This window comes from Mustelus asterias, chromosome 21, assembly GCF_964213995.1.
Source record: "Mustelus asterias chromosome 21, sMusAst1.hap1.1, whole genome shotgun sequence".
Lineage (NCBI taxonomy): Eukaryota > Metazoa > Chordata > Chondrichthyes > Carcharhiniformes > Triakidae > Mustelus > Mustelus asterias.
In genome coordinates, this window is record NC_135821.1 from 36430672 (window position 1) to 36449707 (window position 19036).

Consider the following 19036-nt stretch of genomic DNA (forward strand, 5'->3'; position numbering starts at 1 on the left):
GCCAAGTGTTTTTTCCCCCCTTTTCCTTTTATCAAGTTTCCTTTCTCTTTCTTTGTTGCTTGAATGCATTATTTAAGATTTTTATTAGTCCACTTGTTGCTCATATCCATCCTTACTGTCTGGGGCATACCAATTTTGTGCTTTTGGAGGCACAGCTTGGTCATTGTCTTTTGTAAGAATTATGGTTAACCATTATGGTTTTCAGTGAATTGAACCCAAATCTACCACTGGACTCAATTTAACATCCAGACATAAATGACTCAAAATTCTGTTTTAGGATCAGAAAGAATCAGCGCTGCTCAGAATTTTACGAATCGTTATGCAGGTGTGTGCTTGTGATGCCAAGGCATACACGGCTATGGACTAAGTACTGGAAAATGGGGATGAGAAATAGTTAGGAGGTTTGTATACATATATAAAGAGCAAGAGGGTAGCCAGGGAGAGGGTTGGTATGCATGGAACCAGAGGAAATGGGCGAGGTATTAAATGAGTACTTTGCGTCAGTATTCACCAAAGAGAAGGACTTGGGTGGATGATGAGTCTGGGAAAGAGTGTGTATATAGTTTGAGTCATGTTGAGATCGACAAGTTGGTGGTACTGGGGTTCTTGAGAAACATGAAGGTAAACAAGTTCCCAGGGCCTGATGGGATATACCCCAAAATACTGAGAGAGGCAAGGGAGGAAATTGCTGGGGCCTCGAGAGAAATTTTTGTATGCTCATTGACTACAGGGGAGGTCCCAGAAGATTGGTGAATAGCCAATGTTGCTCCTTTGTTTAAGAAGGGTAGCAAGAATAATCCAGGTAATTACAGGCCGGTGAGCCTTAAGTCAGTGGTAGGGAAATTATTGGAGAGCATTCTTCAAGACAGGATCTACTCCCACTTGGAAATAAGTGGACGTATTAGTGAGAGGAAACATGGTTTTGTGAAGGGGAGGTCATGTCTCACTAACTTGATCGAGTTTTTCGAGGAAGTGACGAAGATGATTGATGAGGGTAGGGCAGTGGATGTTGTCTATATGGACTTCAGTAAGGTATCTGACAAGGTCCCTCATGGCAGACTGGTGCAGAAGGTGAAGCTGTATGGGTTCAGAGGTGAGCTGGTAAGGTGGATAGAGAACTGGCTCGGTCATAGAAGTGGAGATGCATGTGTAGTCCGACAAGTTGACAATGGACTTCCCTGTAGTGGTACTGTTTTCTACTGTGCCACCCTCAGTCATAGAAGACAGAGGGTAGTAGTGGAAAGGTGTGTTTCTGAATGGAGGGCTGTGACAAGTGGTGTTCCTCAGGGATCAGTGCTGGGACCTTTGCTAATGATTTGGAGGAAAATGTAACTGGTTTGATTGGTAAGTTTGCGGATGACACAAAGGTTGGTGGATTTGCGGATAGCGATGGGGACCAGAGGATACAGCAGGATATAGATCGGTTGGAAGCTTGGGCGGAGAGATGGCAGATGGAGTTTAATCTGGACAAATGTGAGATAATGCATTTTGGAAGGTCTAGTAAAGATAGGATATATACAGTAAATGTCAGAACTTTTAAGACTATTGATAGGCAGAGGGTTTGGGTGTACAGGTACACAGGTGACTGAAAGTGGCAATGCAGGTGGAGAAGGTAGTCAGGAAGGCACACGGCATGCTTGCCTTCATCGGCCGGGGCATTGAGTTTAAAAATTGGCAAGTCATGTTGCAGCTTTACAGAACCTTAATTAGGCCGCACTTGGAATATAGTGTTCAATTCTGGATGCAACACTACCAGAAGGATGTGGAGGCTTTGGAGAGGGCACAGAAAAGATTTACCAGGATGTTGCCTGGCATGGAGGGCATTAGCTATGAGAGGTTGGAGAAACTTGGTTTGTCCTCACTGGAACGACGGAGATTGAAGGGAGACCTGATAGAAGTCTACAAGATTATGAGAGGCATGGACAGAGTGGATAGTCAGAAGCTTTTTCCCAGGGTGGAAGAGTCAGTTATTAGGGGGCATAGGTTTACGGTGCGAGGGACAAGGTTTGAAGGAAATGTACGAGGCAAGTTTTTTTACACAAAGGGTGGTGGGTGCCTGGAACTCACTGCTGGGGGAGGTAGTGGAAGCAGATACGATAGTGAGTTTTAAGGGGTGTCTGGACAAATATATAAATAGGATGGGAAGAGAGGGATACGGTCCCCGGAAGGGTAGAGGGTTTTAGTTCAGTGGGGCAGCATGTCGGTGCAGGCTTGGAGGGCCAAAGGGCCTGTTCCTAAGCTGTAATCTTTTTTGTTCTTTGTTTGTCTTTGACCAGCAAAGATCCAGATCCGTGTAGACCTTTATAACAGGTAAATTTCCAAAGCTGCAGTGCAGCTGTAACGCATCAACCATTGTAGGTCCATGACCAGTGACGTGAGGCCATTGGAAAAACAGACAAATTATTAGGATATATTGACAGGATGGTTAAACATAGATCCGATTTGGTCTGTGTACGAGATCCTGTTGTAAATCTGAAATTAAAACATGAGATGCTGAAAATACTTTTCAGGTTAGGCAGCATCTGTGAAACTAGAAACAGAGATATGTTTCAGGTCAACAAACTGGACAGTCTTGTTCAGCTTCAGGCAGTTGCCGGGGGGGTCAGGAAACTAGTGACAAGAGTGTGTTTGTGAAGTGGAACAAAAACAATGGCTTCTATTTAGCACTTTGGTGGTGGGATCAGGAGGGGTGGAGCCGGGTATTGTTAACATACACATGGAAAGTGACACCACAATTTCAGGGGATGGGAGAGAAAAGAAGCCATCGCAGATCAGGATAACTAGGAATGAAACCAGATCAGCGCAGTCCCATCCAGTCTGACAATGGTGGAGACATGCTGTAAAAGAACTTTGTCCGTTATGTGACGCCAGTTCTACTGGCTTGGCCAGAATCTGTTGTCCATTCCTAAATGCCATTGAGAAGGTGAGGCATCTTGTGATCCATTGCAGGTCATGTGGTGTAGGTACACCCACATGGCAGTAAGGAAAGGAAAGGCTGCAGATAGGTAGGGGAGGGTGGGAAATATGGTTCAAATTGATCACCTTATCATTTCTCCTCTCTTTTCCTATGTGCAGCTTAACACTGAGCAATTTTACAGGGTTTAAATTAGAAGTATAAAAGATGATGGCCTCTGTCAATGCAGCTAGTCAGAAGATCAAAGATGTAGTCACCCACCAATTTCTCCCTCTAAGGAAGGAAGCCATCTCACAGCTCAAGGTTATTTTTAAACCAAAAGAGAAAATGCCGGAAAATCTCAGCAGCTCTAGCAGCATCTGCAAGGAGAGAAAAGAGCTGACGTTTCGAGTCCAGATGACCCTTTGCCAAAGCATCTGGACTCAAAACATCAGCTCTTTTCTCTCCTTACAGATGCTGCCAGACCTGCTGAGATTTTCCAGCATTTTCTCTCTAGGTTTCAGATTCGAGCATCCGCAGTAATTTGCTTTTATCCGGTTATTTTTAAAGTCTTGAACAATGGAGCCTAACAAACCTAGTAAATAAATATTAAGGGCCTAACAATATAGCACTCAGAAATCTCAACTGTAAAGAAATTTCAACCAATATTTTCCCATTTTCTATCAAAAGTGAAATGCGATACCTCCAGAATAAAATTCAGAGGAATTAAACGTAAGGATATTTTCACCAACAGAATGTTCAACTACAACAGAAACAGAAAATGCTGGAAAATCTCAGCGGGTCTGACAGCACCTGTGGAGTGAGAATAGAGCTAACGTTTCGAGTCAGGATGACCCTTCGGCAGAGCTGATGTTCAGCTAGTTATGCTCAAGCAATGAAATCCACTTTCAAAAGGACTTTTAAGGGCGTATAGCCCAATCACTTCATTCAAAGGAAGCATGAGGAATGCAACATGGGTTACAATATGTTCAAAAGGTACAAACAGGCAGAACAGAGAATTTCAATGGGGAAATGAGATTTAAGTCTGGGTTGGGTTTATATTTGACCAAGCACATCTGTACTTACAGAATGATTTTTTAAATGAATTGATTATAACCTCCGGTTAGTTTGAGTCAATGCAACACTAACAGCATTAAATGTGTAATAAAAATAGAACCAATAGATACAGTTGCTGTGAGAACTGTTCCAGATATCATTTACACTGTACGCCAACTCAGACTGGGCAAATACAACCTCTCTTGGATTCAGGTACAAAGGCTGCTCTGTGACACCCAACCAGGAAAGAGAACACTACCACTATTTAAAGTGCAGGGATAGAGCCAACATTAGCAAGAGGCCCTCAAAGTCTCTTTACTAGTTACATGGCACTATGCAGGTACAAATTACATCCTGGTGCTGAGCCCTCTACTGATGCACTGGATTAACAGGCATACTATGGGGCAGCAAAGCTACTTTATGGGATTGGGGCCAAGTAGGAAATTGAATTTTGAACAATTATTAGGGCTGAAATTGTATCGATTTTTAAGGTGGCAGAGTTAATACAACATTGAAACCATGCCTGGAACTGAAGCAACATCTCCAATTCTCTCCCCACCCATATCTTCCTTGCTCCGTCATCTGTCTCTCAGCACACTCTCATTAGCCACTTTACTTATGCCACCTAAATCGTTTAGTGAATCTTAAGAGGATATGTTGGCAAGGACAAAAGGAGTAAAACAACAACAAAAGTGATCGAGCACATTCGATTACTTACATCTTATTTGCTTCCCTTCATCACACAAGCGGTATTAACTTGCAATTAATTGCATTAGCACAAAATAGTTTCTTGAACTAGATATTTCAGATACACCATCAGTATTCTGACCAATCATTACCATGTCTGCATGCACACTCCTTCCTTAAACCTATTTTGTTGCCCCAGAATTTAAACCCCACAAGCCCCACAATACAATATTGAGGATATCATGTGGTCTGGTTCACAAAGTCGAAGGATATGCTGAAGTGTGATGCCTAAAGTTTAAACACTAAAGTGTGATGCTTATGAGAAATAAGCATTGCGTACCAAATACATCAACAGGTTCACTGTAACAGAGCTCGTGACAAGTCATGGGTATATTATTTGTACACAAGGTTCACACATTGTCTTCTTGTTCTCGGTCTACTTTTGTTTTGTTGCTACCGTGGTGCTTTCTCTGCACTTGCCTTCATTTGTGCTTTTGTACATCTGCTGTTTTTTTCAATTTGTTTTCTATTTGTCAGTGTAAGGTGTAGGTGGCTGTGGTAAGAGCTTGGGCCAGAATATCACAATAGTAAGAAACAATGAGAGGATGCTCTTACACATTTTCCCAAATCCATTGCTCCAGTTGCAGCTCGTCTCAGCCCATCACCTTTCAGTCATCCCATTAATTGGCCTCCCACACAACCTCTCTCCTCACCCCATGGCTCCATTATTATATTACTATCTTACTATTCTGCTCCATCCAGGCTGCTACCCTCCATTTTGGTTAAAAAAAATCATGTAAAAAAAATAAATCACACTGCTTCTTACAATTAGCACTTTTTAAGTCCTGTTTATGGTTGTTTAGAGAAGGTTCACTCAACTGATTCCTGGGATGAAGGGGCATTATGAGAAAAGATTGGATAGCTTGGCCCTGTGCCCGTTGGAATTTAGATGAATGAGAGGTGATCAGACTGAAAAGATCCTATGGGAACTTGTCAGGGTTGATGCTGAAAGGATGTTTCCCCTTGTGGGAGATATTAGAACTAAGGGGATACAGTCTAAAAATAAGGGGTCTCCCATTTAGTAGCAAGAAGTTTAACAACACCAGGTTAAAGTCCAACAGGTTTATTTGGTGGCTTTTGCAACTTTAACCTGGTGTTGTTAAACTTCTTACTGTGTTTACCCCAGTCCAACGCCGGCATCTCCACATCATGTCTCCCATTTAAGACAGAGATGAGAAGAATTTCTGTTCTCCTCAGAGGGCCGCTGGTTTGTGGAATTTTCTTGTCCAGACAGCAACAGATATCGGGGTCATTGAGTATTTTTAAGGCCAAGTTAGATAGATTCTTGATTGACAAAGGAGTTAAACGTTATGGGTTACACAGGAAAGTGGCATCAAGACCGCAAACTGATCAGCCATGATCTTATCAAATGGAGCAGGCTCGAGTGGCCTACTCCTAATTTTTATGCATGGTATTTATAGTCCTATATATGCTGAAAACGTGCGCGATTATTCTTGTACAGAAGTTCTAGGAAACTAAAGTGCGACTGATTTACCCTCACTTTGCATCCTGTCAAAATTCCTGGGTCATCTCCACAACTCTGCTGAGACCTCACCTGAACAGTTACAGGTGTATTGTAAAACCTCCATCCTCACTGAACTCCTTTATACTGGTTTATTGTTTAAAATACTACATTCGCCTGCTCAGCACTTGCAGGGACACTGATGAAGGAATGCACACACACTTCCAGTCAAAACTTACTGCAAGAAAAGGGTATGCAAACAAACGCATATGGGAAACAGTTTAGCTCGATTACAATTAATCCCAACCACACATATGCACTTTAAGTCACAAAAACCTGAGAGGACCAGGAAGGGAAGCAGAAGAATGAGCTGCATCCATTCATTATGGATAGAGCCAGATCCTTAGTTCGGATCTGTTTAAAATCAGACTTTATTTTCATATCCTTTGATCTTCCTATTATTGCGACTAGACCATATATTAACAGCGCCACTGCCTTGTATTTGACTCGCAATATAAAGCAATGGTAAGTGTTTTATGCGACTGCCAGAGTGTACCCAAGCTATTGGTTTAATGTACTACATTAATGTCCCCTTCTCCAGCCAAAATGCACCTGTTAAATTAAGTTATATGCCATTAGTGGGAAATTCTTGCATTATAGAAAAAGCTAGGCAAATTATTTATTGATGTGCATGAATAATTTTCAATAACCTCAATGTTATTGCCTTTTTAATGTGAAGGTAAAATGAACTGCCACACAGACTGATTTGATTCCATGGACAGTTTTATACCCCATCTGTAGCCTGTCAATATACCAATTTTTTCTAACAACTTAGTGTATGTATACAATATATAATAGGTAATTTAGTGCAAGCTTATGTTCGTATCCAGCCAGTTCTCATATTACACAAATTAATTCTGTGTTTCTTTATAATATCAAATGCACTGTTCTACTTAATCATATAGATGGGTTCTGAGATGCGTATCAGGCACACTGCAGAAACAGACTAGTTTTCAAGAAACACAGGATTCCTCTATAGATAATAAATTAGGTGAAGTTTTTGCGATTACATTACTAAGTGGCTGACTCGTGAGAAATTGTCTCTCCAGGGACAATGGAGAATAAATGTAGTGGGGGGGGGGGGGGGGGGGAAAGAGAGACTGAAATATTACAACAGGGGATCAGAGTAAGTTAATTTGTAAAGACAGCGGTTATTTTTTTGCCTTTGACAGGATTCTCAGTGTATGAATTCACTGTGCCTTTGGTGCAGGGATACCCACTACCTGTCCCCCCCCCCGATTCAATACTATCCTTACTGTGGGAATTCAAAATCAATTTCTCAGTAAATTTGAAGATATAATTTATGGACAATTTCCAGTAATTATCGTTCAGCTTCTCCTTGTGCACCAAGAGAGGTTATGCTCATCACAGCAGGTGCCAAATTTTTAAAGGCAAACTGCTAAATTTGCATCAAATTGTTGTTATGTTGATCAAACCTGAACCCAAATAAGTGGAGCCTACAGATCAAATTGGTTGTGATCATAAGAATACTATCAATGCAAATCCTGACAATTCTGTATATTTTTTAATCTCAATTAAATGTTACGATCTGGTTTGGAACCTAACAGGTGCTGTAAATAGGTGAAATTTGAAATCCCAGTGACTTAACAAGAGAATAAAGCCACAAGATTCCATGGCTTTAAACAAATAGAATAAATTTTCCTATACAATTTCCTCTGGGTTCTCCCGTTTTCTCCCACAGTCCAAAGATGTGCTGGCTAGGTATGGGTGGCACAATGGTAAGCACTGTTGCCTCAGCGCCAGGGTTCAATTCCAGCCTTGGATGTCTGTCTACGTGAAGTTTGCACGTTCTCCTTATGTTTGTGGGGTCCGGTTTTCTCTCTCAGTCCAAAGATGTGCAGGTTAGGTGGATTGGCTATGCTAAATTGACCCTTAGTATCTCAAGATGTGTAGATTAGATGAATTAGCCATGGCAAATGTGTGGGGTAACAGGGATAGGGCAAGGGAGGGGGGCCTGGGTAAGATACTCTGTCAGATTTGGTGCAGACTCGATGGGCTAAATGATCTCTTCCGCACTGTAGAGATTCTACGACTCAGTCAGCAAAGCAAACAAGGCATTACCTATCTTATACTTCAACATCCAAAATTGACAGGAGGCAAAGATGACTTGGCAGGCAAATTTGAACACAAACAACAGCAAACTGCACACCAAAGGACAAACACACCCAACACAGGTCCTCTGAGTTTCTCAGCACCCCACTCAGACATCAGACTGTAGTCACAAAAAATCCTTAAACTCAACTGGTCTCGAGGGATTTCAGCTCCTCTCTTTTGAGGATATACAGAGGGACCTTTTGCGTATTAGGCGAATGTGATAACCACTACGCTACAGAAACAAGTGACCAACATAGGACTTAGGAGCAGGAGTAGGACATTCAGCTCTTGGAGCCTGCTCCTGATTTCCCTCAGCAAAAGCTTCTTCTGCCTGCAATTGCCAGGAAATCAGACTCCAGCTCAAATTTCCACAACAATGGCTCACCTAGCAGTCGCTCAATCCCTTCACCCACCACTGTGTCCTATTGGGTTGGCCAGGTTGCACCCAGCATCTAACCACTTGCACAATTGCAGCCATCAAGTTTGGTGAAGCAGATAACCACTGCTCATCATGGGTTCTTTTCCCCCCCCCTCCCCAGCTACCATCTTCATGCAGCAGCTTGACTGAGCTGTGGGGAGCTGGGGCTTCTCTGAGCCCCAGCTCCCCACAGGTATCTCTGAGTCCCAGCTGCATGGAGCTAATGGCAGCACTTCAGCTACTGCCTCTTCAGCTCTGGGCTAACCTTGTCATGAGGGCTCATTTACACGCACGCCTTACAGTCCCCACTCCAGGTTATGTGGTTAGGTTTTTCTGCCATCCTCGAGCTTGTGCAGTCTATCCCACTGCTGCGCTGTGCGCCAGAATCCCATGCATGCCAGGAGTTGTACCCCTCAGCCTCCACCCCAAAAACACACAGAGCAAATTTAAAAGGTAGATTCCCCAACATGGTCAATGGGTTTTGCATCACTGTTGGCCAAGCGTCCCTGGGTGAAGGGAGCAGACACTACATTCTATACCTATCACCGGAAATTGCCTGAAGAAAAGCATGGACTATGCAGCCCGTATGCCTGTCATGACACTAACTGGCCTTGATTTTCCTTCTCAATTGTTAGGTTATGGCATTGATCTCATTAGTAGCTCTTGCTGACAGCTACCTGCAAAGTTATCAGTTTATTAAATTTGGCTGATTGTCAGCTTGGTTGGCTAGAGACAGCGGGGAGTGAGGACTGAAGCTTTGAACTCCACCTGATGGACAGCTCATTGGCCACAAGCTCTTGAATTTTTAGATATACCAGACAGCTTTTCCAAATTAAGCGAGACATGAATACTGATGCTTAGGCAAAATCTCACATGCAGCTTTTATAACACAGGCGCGCGTCTGGATTTAGTTTTAAGAGTTGGGTTCTCCTTTTGTACTTGAGCAGTTATGCAGTTAACCATGGGCGGCACAGCAGCACTGTGGTTAGCACTGCTGTCTCACAGCACCAGGGTTCAATCCCAACCTTCAGTCACTGTCTGTGCAGAGCCCGCACGCTCTCCCAGCATCCGCGCAGGCCCCTCCGGGTGCTCCGGTTTCCTCCCACAGTCTGAAAGACATGCTTGTTAGATGCATTGGCTGCGCTAAATTCTCCCTCGGTGTACCCAAACAGGGGCCACAGTGTTGCGACTCAGGGATTTTCACAGTAACTTCATTGCAGTGTTAATGTAGGCTTACTTGTGACACTAATAAATAAAATTTAAAATGTTCTGAAACCAAGTGAAATTTGCTGCTTAATTCTTTATTAAACTTAATTTGCAGCTTAAATTATGTCCTTTCTTTTGTTATCCCAAAACAAGAACTCAAGATTCAAAGCAATTCAGACGACTAACTACAGTAACAAGGCATTTGATCCCTGCATGATGCTACATTACTGGATTCTGTGTCTTATAAATTCACATGGTTTTATTGAGTGAGAGCTTGTTGCTGGGCATGGTCTTTAGTGCTCAGCATAAAACATCTGGATAAAAAGCTTAAAAATAGAACTGTGGGTACATAAACTCCAATAAAAAATTACAAGGGCACATAAAAATAACAAAATCCGAGAACAGTCAGTAAAGAATGCCAATTAAAAAGAAAGCAAATCAAATCCCTTCAAATATTTCTCTCAAATTCTTTTAGCCACAATCTGCAACTCAGTGCACTTAAATTAAGCACTCGAAATAATCATAGAATCCCTATATTGCAGAAAGAAGCCTATCGAGCCTGCACAGACAATAATCCCACCCTAGTTCTATCCCCATAACCCTACGTATTTACCCCAACATTAACAGGCATTGTGGGAGGAAACCGGAGCACCCAGAGGAAACCCACGCAGACACGGAGAGAGTGTGCAGACTCCACACAGACAGTGACTCACAAGGAATCGAACCCAGGCCTCTGGCGCTGTGAAGCAGCAGTGCTAACCACTGTGCTATATATATATGTTAGAACTCAACAACCAGCAAATCAAAATGATTAAAAATAAGCAGCAGGAAGTTTGATATGTTTGGAGGTTAAGTAGATCCTGTTCCTCGTTCTAAGAACACATTCTGAAAAGGTCGGATAGGAAATATGCTGATGCCCTTGCAGGAGATTTATGTGTGCATGAACTGGGGCACATGAAAAGGGAGGAAGGAGGGACATGCACAGTATGTGCTTTTCAGTGAGTTAAAGAAAATACTACCACTGCCATCCACCCACCCTCTCAACCCACCCTCCACAACTAAACCAATTAGAAACATCGCACCAGGGATTCTTTACAAACTTCTCATGTTCCTTCACATCAGAAGGGCATTCCATCCCCAGTTCCACCCAGCAGCCCCTCATAACAGTGACACACTGAAAAATCTTGAAAGACATCTGTCAGCGTAAATATGTCCAGCGCTGGTGTATCTGCAAACTCGCAACACGTACTATGTTCAGCATAAATTTCATTTTCCTCAAACTACAAATCAAACTCAGGAAGTGGGGGCACAGCAAAAGCACTTAAGCTGCCAACAGAAAAAATACTAATGATTATGACAACAATGAAATGGAGAACAAAAGCTACCAATAATAGCGAAACAAGTGGAAATTCGCCCAAAGTATCTGAAAACTGGTTTACAAAAAAAAAAACAAACTTAATACAGCAGGAGTGTGTGTGGTCCGTTTGATATTACAGGCAAGTAATTTTAGAAAGGCTGAATAAAAGTAGTTTCAACCACACCTGCTAACTCCTAGGAGAGGGGCAAGAAAGGTAAGAATGACAGCAACACATCCGAGATCACCCTTGCGGAATGTCAATTGTCTGGTGTCGCAGTAATTGAAGTGCCTTTTCCCATGTTGACTTACAGATCTATTTTTGAGATACATAAGGGTATAAATTTATCTAATTACATAAAATGGATAAGGAAAACACTATTTATTTTTCAGGAACCAATTACTCACTGTCTGAGCATGCCTCCCTCAAACCTCTTCCCAAATAATTTCATTGGCAATGATTACCAATCCCCACTTTTCTTGTCCCTGCATTCACTAACAACAATATAACTTCTGACTCATCTTCAGCAACCCCACAAGAGCTTTAAGTTTCAATACAATTTATTCCCGATTATTTTTACTCTATTACCATACTACTCACAAACAACTACTCAGTCTTTCAACGGACATTGGTGTCAGAAAAAAGTGTTGGTCAATTTTTCGACTTTTTTGTTTCCCCAGATAGGGGAGATTGGAGTCTGGGTTTAAATTGGAACCGCAGCACGAAAGCAAAGTGACTTACTCTGAGAACAACAAAGCCAAACCACCGTCTGGCTAATCCTGCAGCAAGTTCAGCATTTTTAAACACCACAGTCGGTCAGAATGCTCTGAAACACAAAATTCTTACCTGAATGGCCAAAACGCCGTCAAAACAGTGGGATACTCAATTACCTTTTTATATTAATGTTACTGCCAGCAATTCCAACTTCAGCATGGCAATGGAAATGATAGAGTGGCTGCGTTGCTGTTGCAAAAATCATAAAATCACCCCATGAAGCAGTTTTCTAAGGTATCTCTGGAGACAGAAGTGCCATCAAATGTTGAGTCAGCGACAGCAAGGCTTGGACTAACAATTCTCTGGCCAATACCACTTGAGCACTGCTTCTTGCTCAGACTATCACCGATTAGGAAAGGTTCATGGGTCAGAAATGGCTGGCTGTCTCTACTTCTTGGAGTTGTCTAGATTTTGCCCGTGATGCAAGTACAGCAGATTCCAGAGCTCCAACAACTGAGAGATATGACAGGACCACTTCAGGTAAGAGTTCAGTAACATTGAAACATCCCTGATATAAAAGGAGAGAATCAATGTTGCCCGGGCATTTTTACTTTTCTCCAATCTGACAGGCAATAAGACATGCTCCAAAAGTTATCCATTTAAAATGGAGGACCCTATTTGCTTTAACCAAAAGGATTCAAAATGTATTCATTCTCATGAATTTCAGTTCAGGTTATTGCTTATTGTCACTGTTGAAGATCCATTAAATGCTGCTGCTGAGCCAGTTGGGTAGTAGCGTTGCCATATTCACAGCAGCATTGCCATATTCACAGCAGCATTGGTAAAGCTTGCCTGAATTTGCTCAGGGAAGATGCAAGTGAAGGAGGCTGGCTGGTGCAACTTGCAGTAGCTATTCCTTCCACTACAAGTCTGAAAATGTTTGTAGTATCAAAGCTGCACTGAAAAAACATACTTATCTGTTTTGCCTGACCTCCACGCATAGCAGACATTCTTATCTTAAATGAGAATGCAAAGTAATTTAGTATCTAACCTTCACAGGGCATTGTGAGGTATACTCTGCGGTTTGCCATATACTAGCATGTTTTTCATTAATTGCCAATCATCTGGATGACAGCCTATAGATACAACAGGGATAGAGATAAGGGAACTGAATGTTAACAGCAACAGATTGTTTGTCACAGCTCAGGGATCTAACAACTGACAAACAGTGCTTTCCAGGAACATACACAGGTTATCAATCACGGAAATATTCATTCATCTATCTGGTTTCTGGAGTACACAACTAGATTAACAAGGGGCAAACGATTAATTTCCAGGAATGTTTAAGGTTAACAGTAAAATATCAACAATCCCAGCCCTCAAATGGACTCAAAACTAAGTGGCATTAAAAAAAGGAAATAATTTGCATTTGCAAAAGTGCCAATGAAGTACTTTTGAAATGTAGACATTTGTTGCAATGTAGGAAACCTGGCAACCAAACAACAACTAAGTTCCACAAACCGCAATAACAATGACGAGTTAATCTGTTTCATTGATTTGATTTATTGTCACATGTATTAGTATACAGTGAAAAGTATAGTTTCATGCGCACTATACAGATAAAGCATACCGTACAGAGAAAGAAAGGAGAGTGGAGAATGCAGAGTTACAGTCACAGCTAGGGTGTAGAGAAAGATCAACTTAGTGCGAGGTTGATTGAAAATAAACATTGGTCAGCTTTTCTTCAAATACTGCCAGGGTATCTTTTAAATCCTCCTGGGAGGACATAAACATGTAATCCAAGCTGATACGTTAGTGCAACTCTCTGGAATGAGGTTTGTACCTTGAAGGAATGCAGTCCATACCTGGCACCAATGGACAATGCACAGCTAAGGGCTGAACAGGATTCTATAGTTGGGGGAACAGAAAAACACCAGTCTTGCATGGCATGTTGCCACCTTGCTGCCTTTATAAAAGATCAGGGAGAGGGTGCAGAATACTCTCCTTGAGAAGGGAGAGCTAGTTGTAGCATATACCGGTTCCAAAGACAAAGATAGCACAGAAATGCAAGTCCGAGGATTAGATTTTCAGATACTTAAAGTTAAAAAGTAGGACCTTTGGTAATAATCTCCGGATTACTCCCAACATTACCTGTGAGAGAGTGTAGAAATAAGATAGGGAGGATCAATACGGGAATGAGCCGGGGTAAAATGGAACAAAAGGTTAACAGGAAAATCTAACAGAAAAATGGGTGATCTTCAAAAAGATATGTTTCAATGCAGGGTAAGCACATTCCAATGAAGGTGAAAGGTATGGGAATCAAAGCTAGGGCTCCTGGAATGACAAGGGAGATAGAGAATATGAAGAACTAAAAATCATTGTGATACATTTCAGATGAATTCTTCAACTAAGAGCCAGGGTGAATACAATTAAGTTGACAGGGAGCTAGAAGAGGAAACTGAGACCAGCAAATCAAGGATATGAGAATAAAATGGCAGTTTGCATGAAAAGGAACGTAAATATCTTTTACCAAACTTCAAAAAGTAGGTAGCAAGATGCAGATGCTGAATAGGGACAAAGAGGGTGATGTAGGCTTACCGAGTCACAGGACAAGGCCCTGAAGGAACACTTCATGAGTACTTTGTATTGGTATTTGCTAACAAAACAATATTGACAAAATGTTAGTAGCAGAAATGGTAGCAGACTGGATGGGTGAAAATTGATTGAAAGGACATATGGAAAGGTTAGTTTTGCTTAGAGTGGATAAATCACCTGACCTGAATGGCTTGCAAGTCAACCTGCTAAAGGATCTGGGATTGGAGAAAGCAGATAAGTTTGCCACATGTGGAGGTGCTAGAGAATTGGGATGGCAAACGTGACACCCTGATTCAAGGAAGGGTGTGAGGACATTCCTCATCGTTTGAGGCTGGTCAGTTTATCATCAGTGGTGGTAAGGTTTTAGAGACAATAATGAAGGAAATAAAATCAACAAGTAGTTGGAGAGGTTTGATATAATGAAGTATAGCCAGGACAGATTTGTAAAAGGCAGATCACGGTTGACTAATCTAATTTAATTTTTGATGAAGTAACAGGGAAGATCGATAAGGGAAAGAAATGGATGTTGTCTCCATTTGGATAAGAAAAAAACTGACGAAGTACCATATAAAACTGAGGCTCACGGAACAGGAGGGTCAGTGTCAGCTTGGATAAAAACAACATATCTTGGTACATGGCTGTTTTCAGACTGGAGGATGGTAGACAGTGGCATTCTTCAGGTTCAGTGCCTTTTTGATGTATATAAATGACTTGAATATTGGAATTTCAAAATTTGATGATATCAAACTTACAAGGTGTGGAAGACAGTGAGAATGAAGTTTCTGCTCCAGGAAACAGATAGGCTAGACAGAATTTAATACTTAATAATTGAGAGATGCGAGTGGCAGTGCATTTTGGCAAAGGGGTAGAGGCAATATACACCAAATGGCACAATTCTAGAAAGTGTACAGGGGCAGAGGCCTTAGGGGTTCACATGCATAGATGCTTGAAGGTGTGGCACAGCCTTGAGTGGTTGGCAAAACATGCAAGATGCAGTGGGGAAGTGAGGAAGAACATTTTTGTGAGGCAAATGGTAATGACCTGCAACTCTGTCTATGAGGGTGGTGGAAGCAGGATCAAATAATCTCAATAATACCATTTGACAGCAACTAAAGAGATTTTTAAAATTTCAATCTGACTCAATCATCATCTGATTCAGGAGTCCATTTATGCCTAAAATTTACTCACTTGTTGCCCGAGGTAAACATTGCTTCCCAGCAAACCTGGCCTACTATTTGTAGCTCACATTATTGCAAAATGCTCATCAAATGAAAGTTCAGTGCGATTTATTTTCTCTAATCAAGAGTTTTTGGGTTTTAGGGCTGCTCCACCTGCCATTCGGCAAGTGGAAGGTACCTAAATAACACTATGGTATAAAGCTAGTTTCCCGTCAACAGAAAAGTACCTGAACAATTGCTCAGTGCCATGAATGTAATGAGGAGCTTCCCGCTGTGCAGGTGAGGAACAGACTCGTACAGTTACGGTGTTGCAGCATGCTAGAGAGTGGCAAGTTATGGCCTTGAATAAAAAGTTACTAGCCAAAACCAGTTCAAGCCCAACCATCACATTCATCTGAATTCACCAAAAGCAAACTAGAGTGATCACTACATGATGAAAAGCTGATCGATTTGCCTTGGTGCAATTGTGTGAACTAAGTTCATGGGCTTCTCAGTGACAACTGCTGGAAAATCATAACTTAATATTCCACATTAGTTTATTCAAGTTCACAACTTTAGTTACCTCCCAGCAGATAAAGAGCACGTCACATCACCAGTGCAACAGCAATATCCTGAAGGATACAAAATGTTTAGTCTCTCAACACAATACAATACTTGGAATGATAACGCTGATCGTAGGTTATTTGATTTATAAGAGATCTTGGGAGCACACTTTCCAGGTAACAAAGTCATATCCGATTCGATCATTATTCAAGTCATAGTAACTGCTGCTCAGTTAAACTGTAAACTGAAAACATCTGGACCTGTCTGTATAATATTCATATTTAAAACAGAGGAAGAGGGGACAATAAAAGTAGAGGGAGGGACAGAAAGGCTAATATATGACTTTCAGGCACCTAATGGGATTGAAGTGCTAATAAAGCTCAGGAACAAAGTTGAAGCAACTTATCAAATCATTAGATTCCCCTCGATGTATTACCTTCTATACAAGACATACTCAATATTGAACTCTCTTTTTTAAAAAAAGAATGGTATTTCTTCTGGGAGGGTTGGGGGAATTCATTGGAGGATTTGAGATGGACTGGATAAGGACTGGCAGCAGGGGATTTCAGAATGAAGTCATTGTATTTTTGATCAGGTGCACCCAACCTCAAACTCAAAATCCTCACAATCTGGTCACTGAAGCCGAGTCAACTGAATCCTATTCAACACTTATTTCTGGTCTGCCAGTTCAACCCATTTGAATTTTAGGGGCCTAGGAGTTTTGGAGAAGTTCTTTTTTCACCCCTTTGCCTCACTGATGAATTCTAACTAAGATCAAGATCTGGTTAATCTCTGGAACTTGAGGACTTCATTTATGATCCTACAAGTTCTGTAATACACACCTGTACAACTCAGAGTCAGGAGCTTAAATACTCTGTGCTATCATTAAGCGAATTAAACCTCAAATTTTGACAAATTTATCCCACCTTGACCCCTTGCCCATCGTGCACATTTTATACTTATTAAAAAAAACCACAGGATAAGTGTACCATCTCCAACTACTTATAATTCTGACTCTAAAACCAGCCAGCTGCAGCAAAGTCAACTCCCAGCACGACATTGCTTTCTATAGGGATACCATAAAGATGAACTTGGTGGAGGAAATGACCTTTTCACAACCCATGGTTGCTTCTGGATTTGCTCAATGGCTTGATGGTTTCAACAGAAACTCAAATCACTGGGACAAAACCCACATCCTACAACAGTTCCAACCACTGCTTTGTCAACAGGTTAGCTCCAAAATCTAAAATAATTCTATTTGTAATTAACAGCTACTCACCAAAACCTGGATGCCTTCTTTTTCGACAGGAGCCTTGTCATAAGTGGCTTCACAAACTCGAACCAGTGTGGTAACACCATACTTTTTCAGCTCCTGGAAGGCACAAATAGTTCACGTTAAAAAAAATAAGATTGTTGGGAAGTTTCATTCTGTTTCTGCTTTCCCTCACTAGTCTCGATTTATACATACTTTTGTTTTGTCAGAGGGGACAGGAAAGTGGGCAATAGGACAAAAGACACGGTCAGTGCAGTCTACAATGGGGAGTGATATGCTGTTTGATAAATGAAGCAGAGACTCACATTCTACTTAAAGTTTTCAGATATCAAAGAGAGATCGATCTGTTCAAAGATATAATACATACTCTTCCAAAGTTCTCCACATTCCACAGCTAATCATTCAAACCAGCATACAAACTTTAACTATCATTTGCTCCTTTACTTATACATGGAAGCTATGTCACTATGCGACTACATGTTTGGGTTACTTTGTTTGTGTGATTTTGCACTATCAACCGAATAACTGGCTGGTTATCAGGTCCAGATTTCAGAGCTCTAACTTTGAATTGGTTTCTGTGCCGGCCTGAGGAAAGTTCAAACCCTATAACTTGTGATTTGGAGGCAGGAATGCGATCAATAACTCAAAGGCTTGCTCATTCTTGGAGTTTTGCGGCTGATTTATGTTTGTAATTGCAGGCTTTACTTTACACCATTTTGTATTTTCACTAAACTGAAATTTATTTTGGTTTAATCAAAAACTTAAAAATGAGTGCAAAATAGGGAAACAAAAAACAGAAGAAGCAAAAATCAAGTTAGTCTCAAATTTACTGATGCACGGGGAAAGCCAACAGAGTTTAATTACATCATAGATTCCAGAAACCGGAGGCTTGATGCTTTTCCCTGCAAATTGAGAAATTTTAATTGGCAAATGCTGATGGCAAATTTTACTCCCAAGTGGAATTTTATCAGATTTAGGGGACAACTGAAAACCTTTCACATCGTTGGAATTGAAACAATATCCATTTCTTCCAGATCATTTGCTGTATTCACAACTGGAGTCTCATGGTGTGGATAGTATAGTGGCAATTCAAAGGAGACCTGCAGGCTTACTGTAGTTTTGGTTGTTTCGATTGCCTATGGGGCCTCACTATATGTTGTAAGTACTAATGGTTTGGACTTAAATACGAGAGGCAGGATGGGGACATTTGCAGCTCACACAAAAACTGGCCATGCAGTTGATAGTGAAGAGGAGAAGTGCTGTGCTCTCCAAAATTATATCAATGGTTTGGTTGAGTGGCAGAAAAGTGGCAAATGGAATTCAATCTGGAAATGCGGGGGGTAATGCATCTGGAGGGGGCTAAAAAAAACAAGGGAATACTCAGTAAACAGGAGGATACTGAGAGGGGTTGAGGAGTATAT

At 41.4% G+C, this 19036-nt stretch overlaps 1 protein-coding gene across 3 annotated transcripts in view; it reads right to left on the reverse strand.

Moving 5' to 3' along the window:
- LOC144509216 (protein tyrosine phosphatase type IVA 2-like) overlaps nt 1–19036 on the reverse strand; it is a 106136-nt gene that overhangs the window by 13127 nt on the left and 73973 nt on the right. For all 3 annotated transcript variants that reach the window (XM_078237717.1, XM_078237716.1, XM_078237719.1), the window contains exon 3: nt 17622–17714. In XM_078237717.1, coding sequence (XP_078093843.1) covers nt 17622–17714 — 93 coding nt within the window. The remainder of the gene's footprint in view (nt 1–17621; nt 17715–19036) is intronic.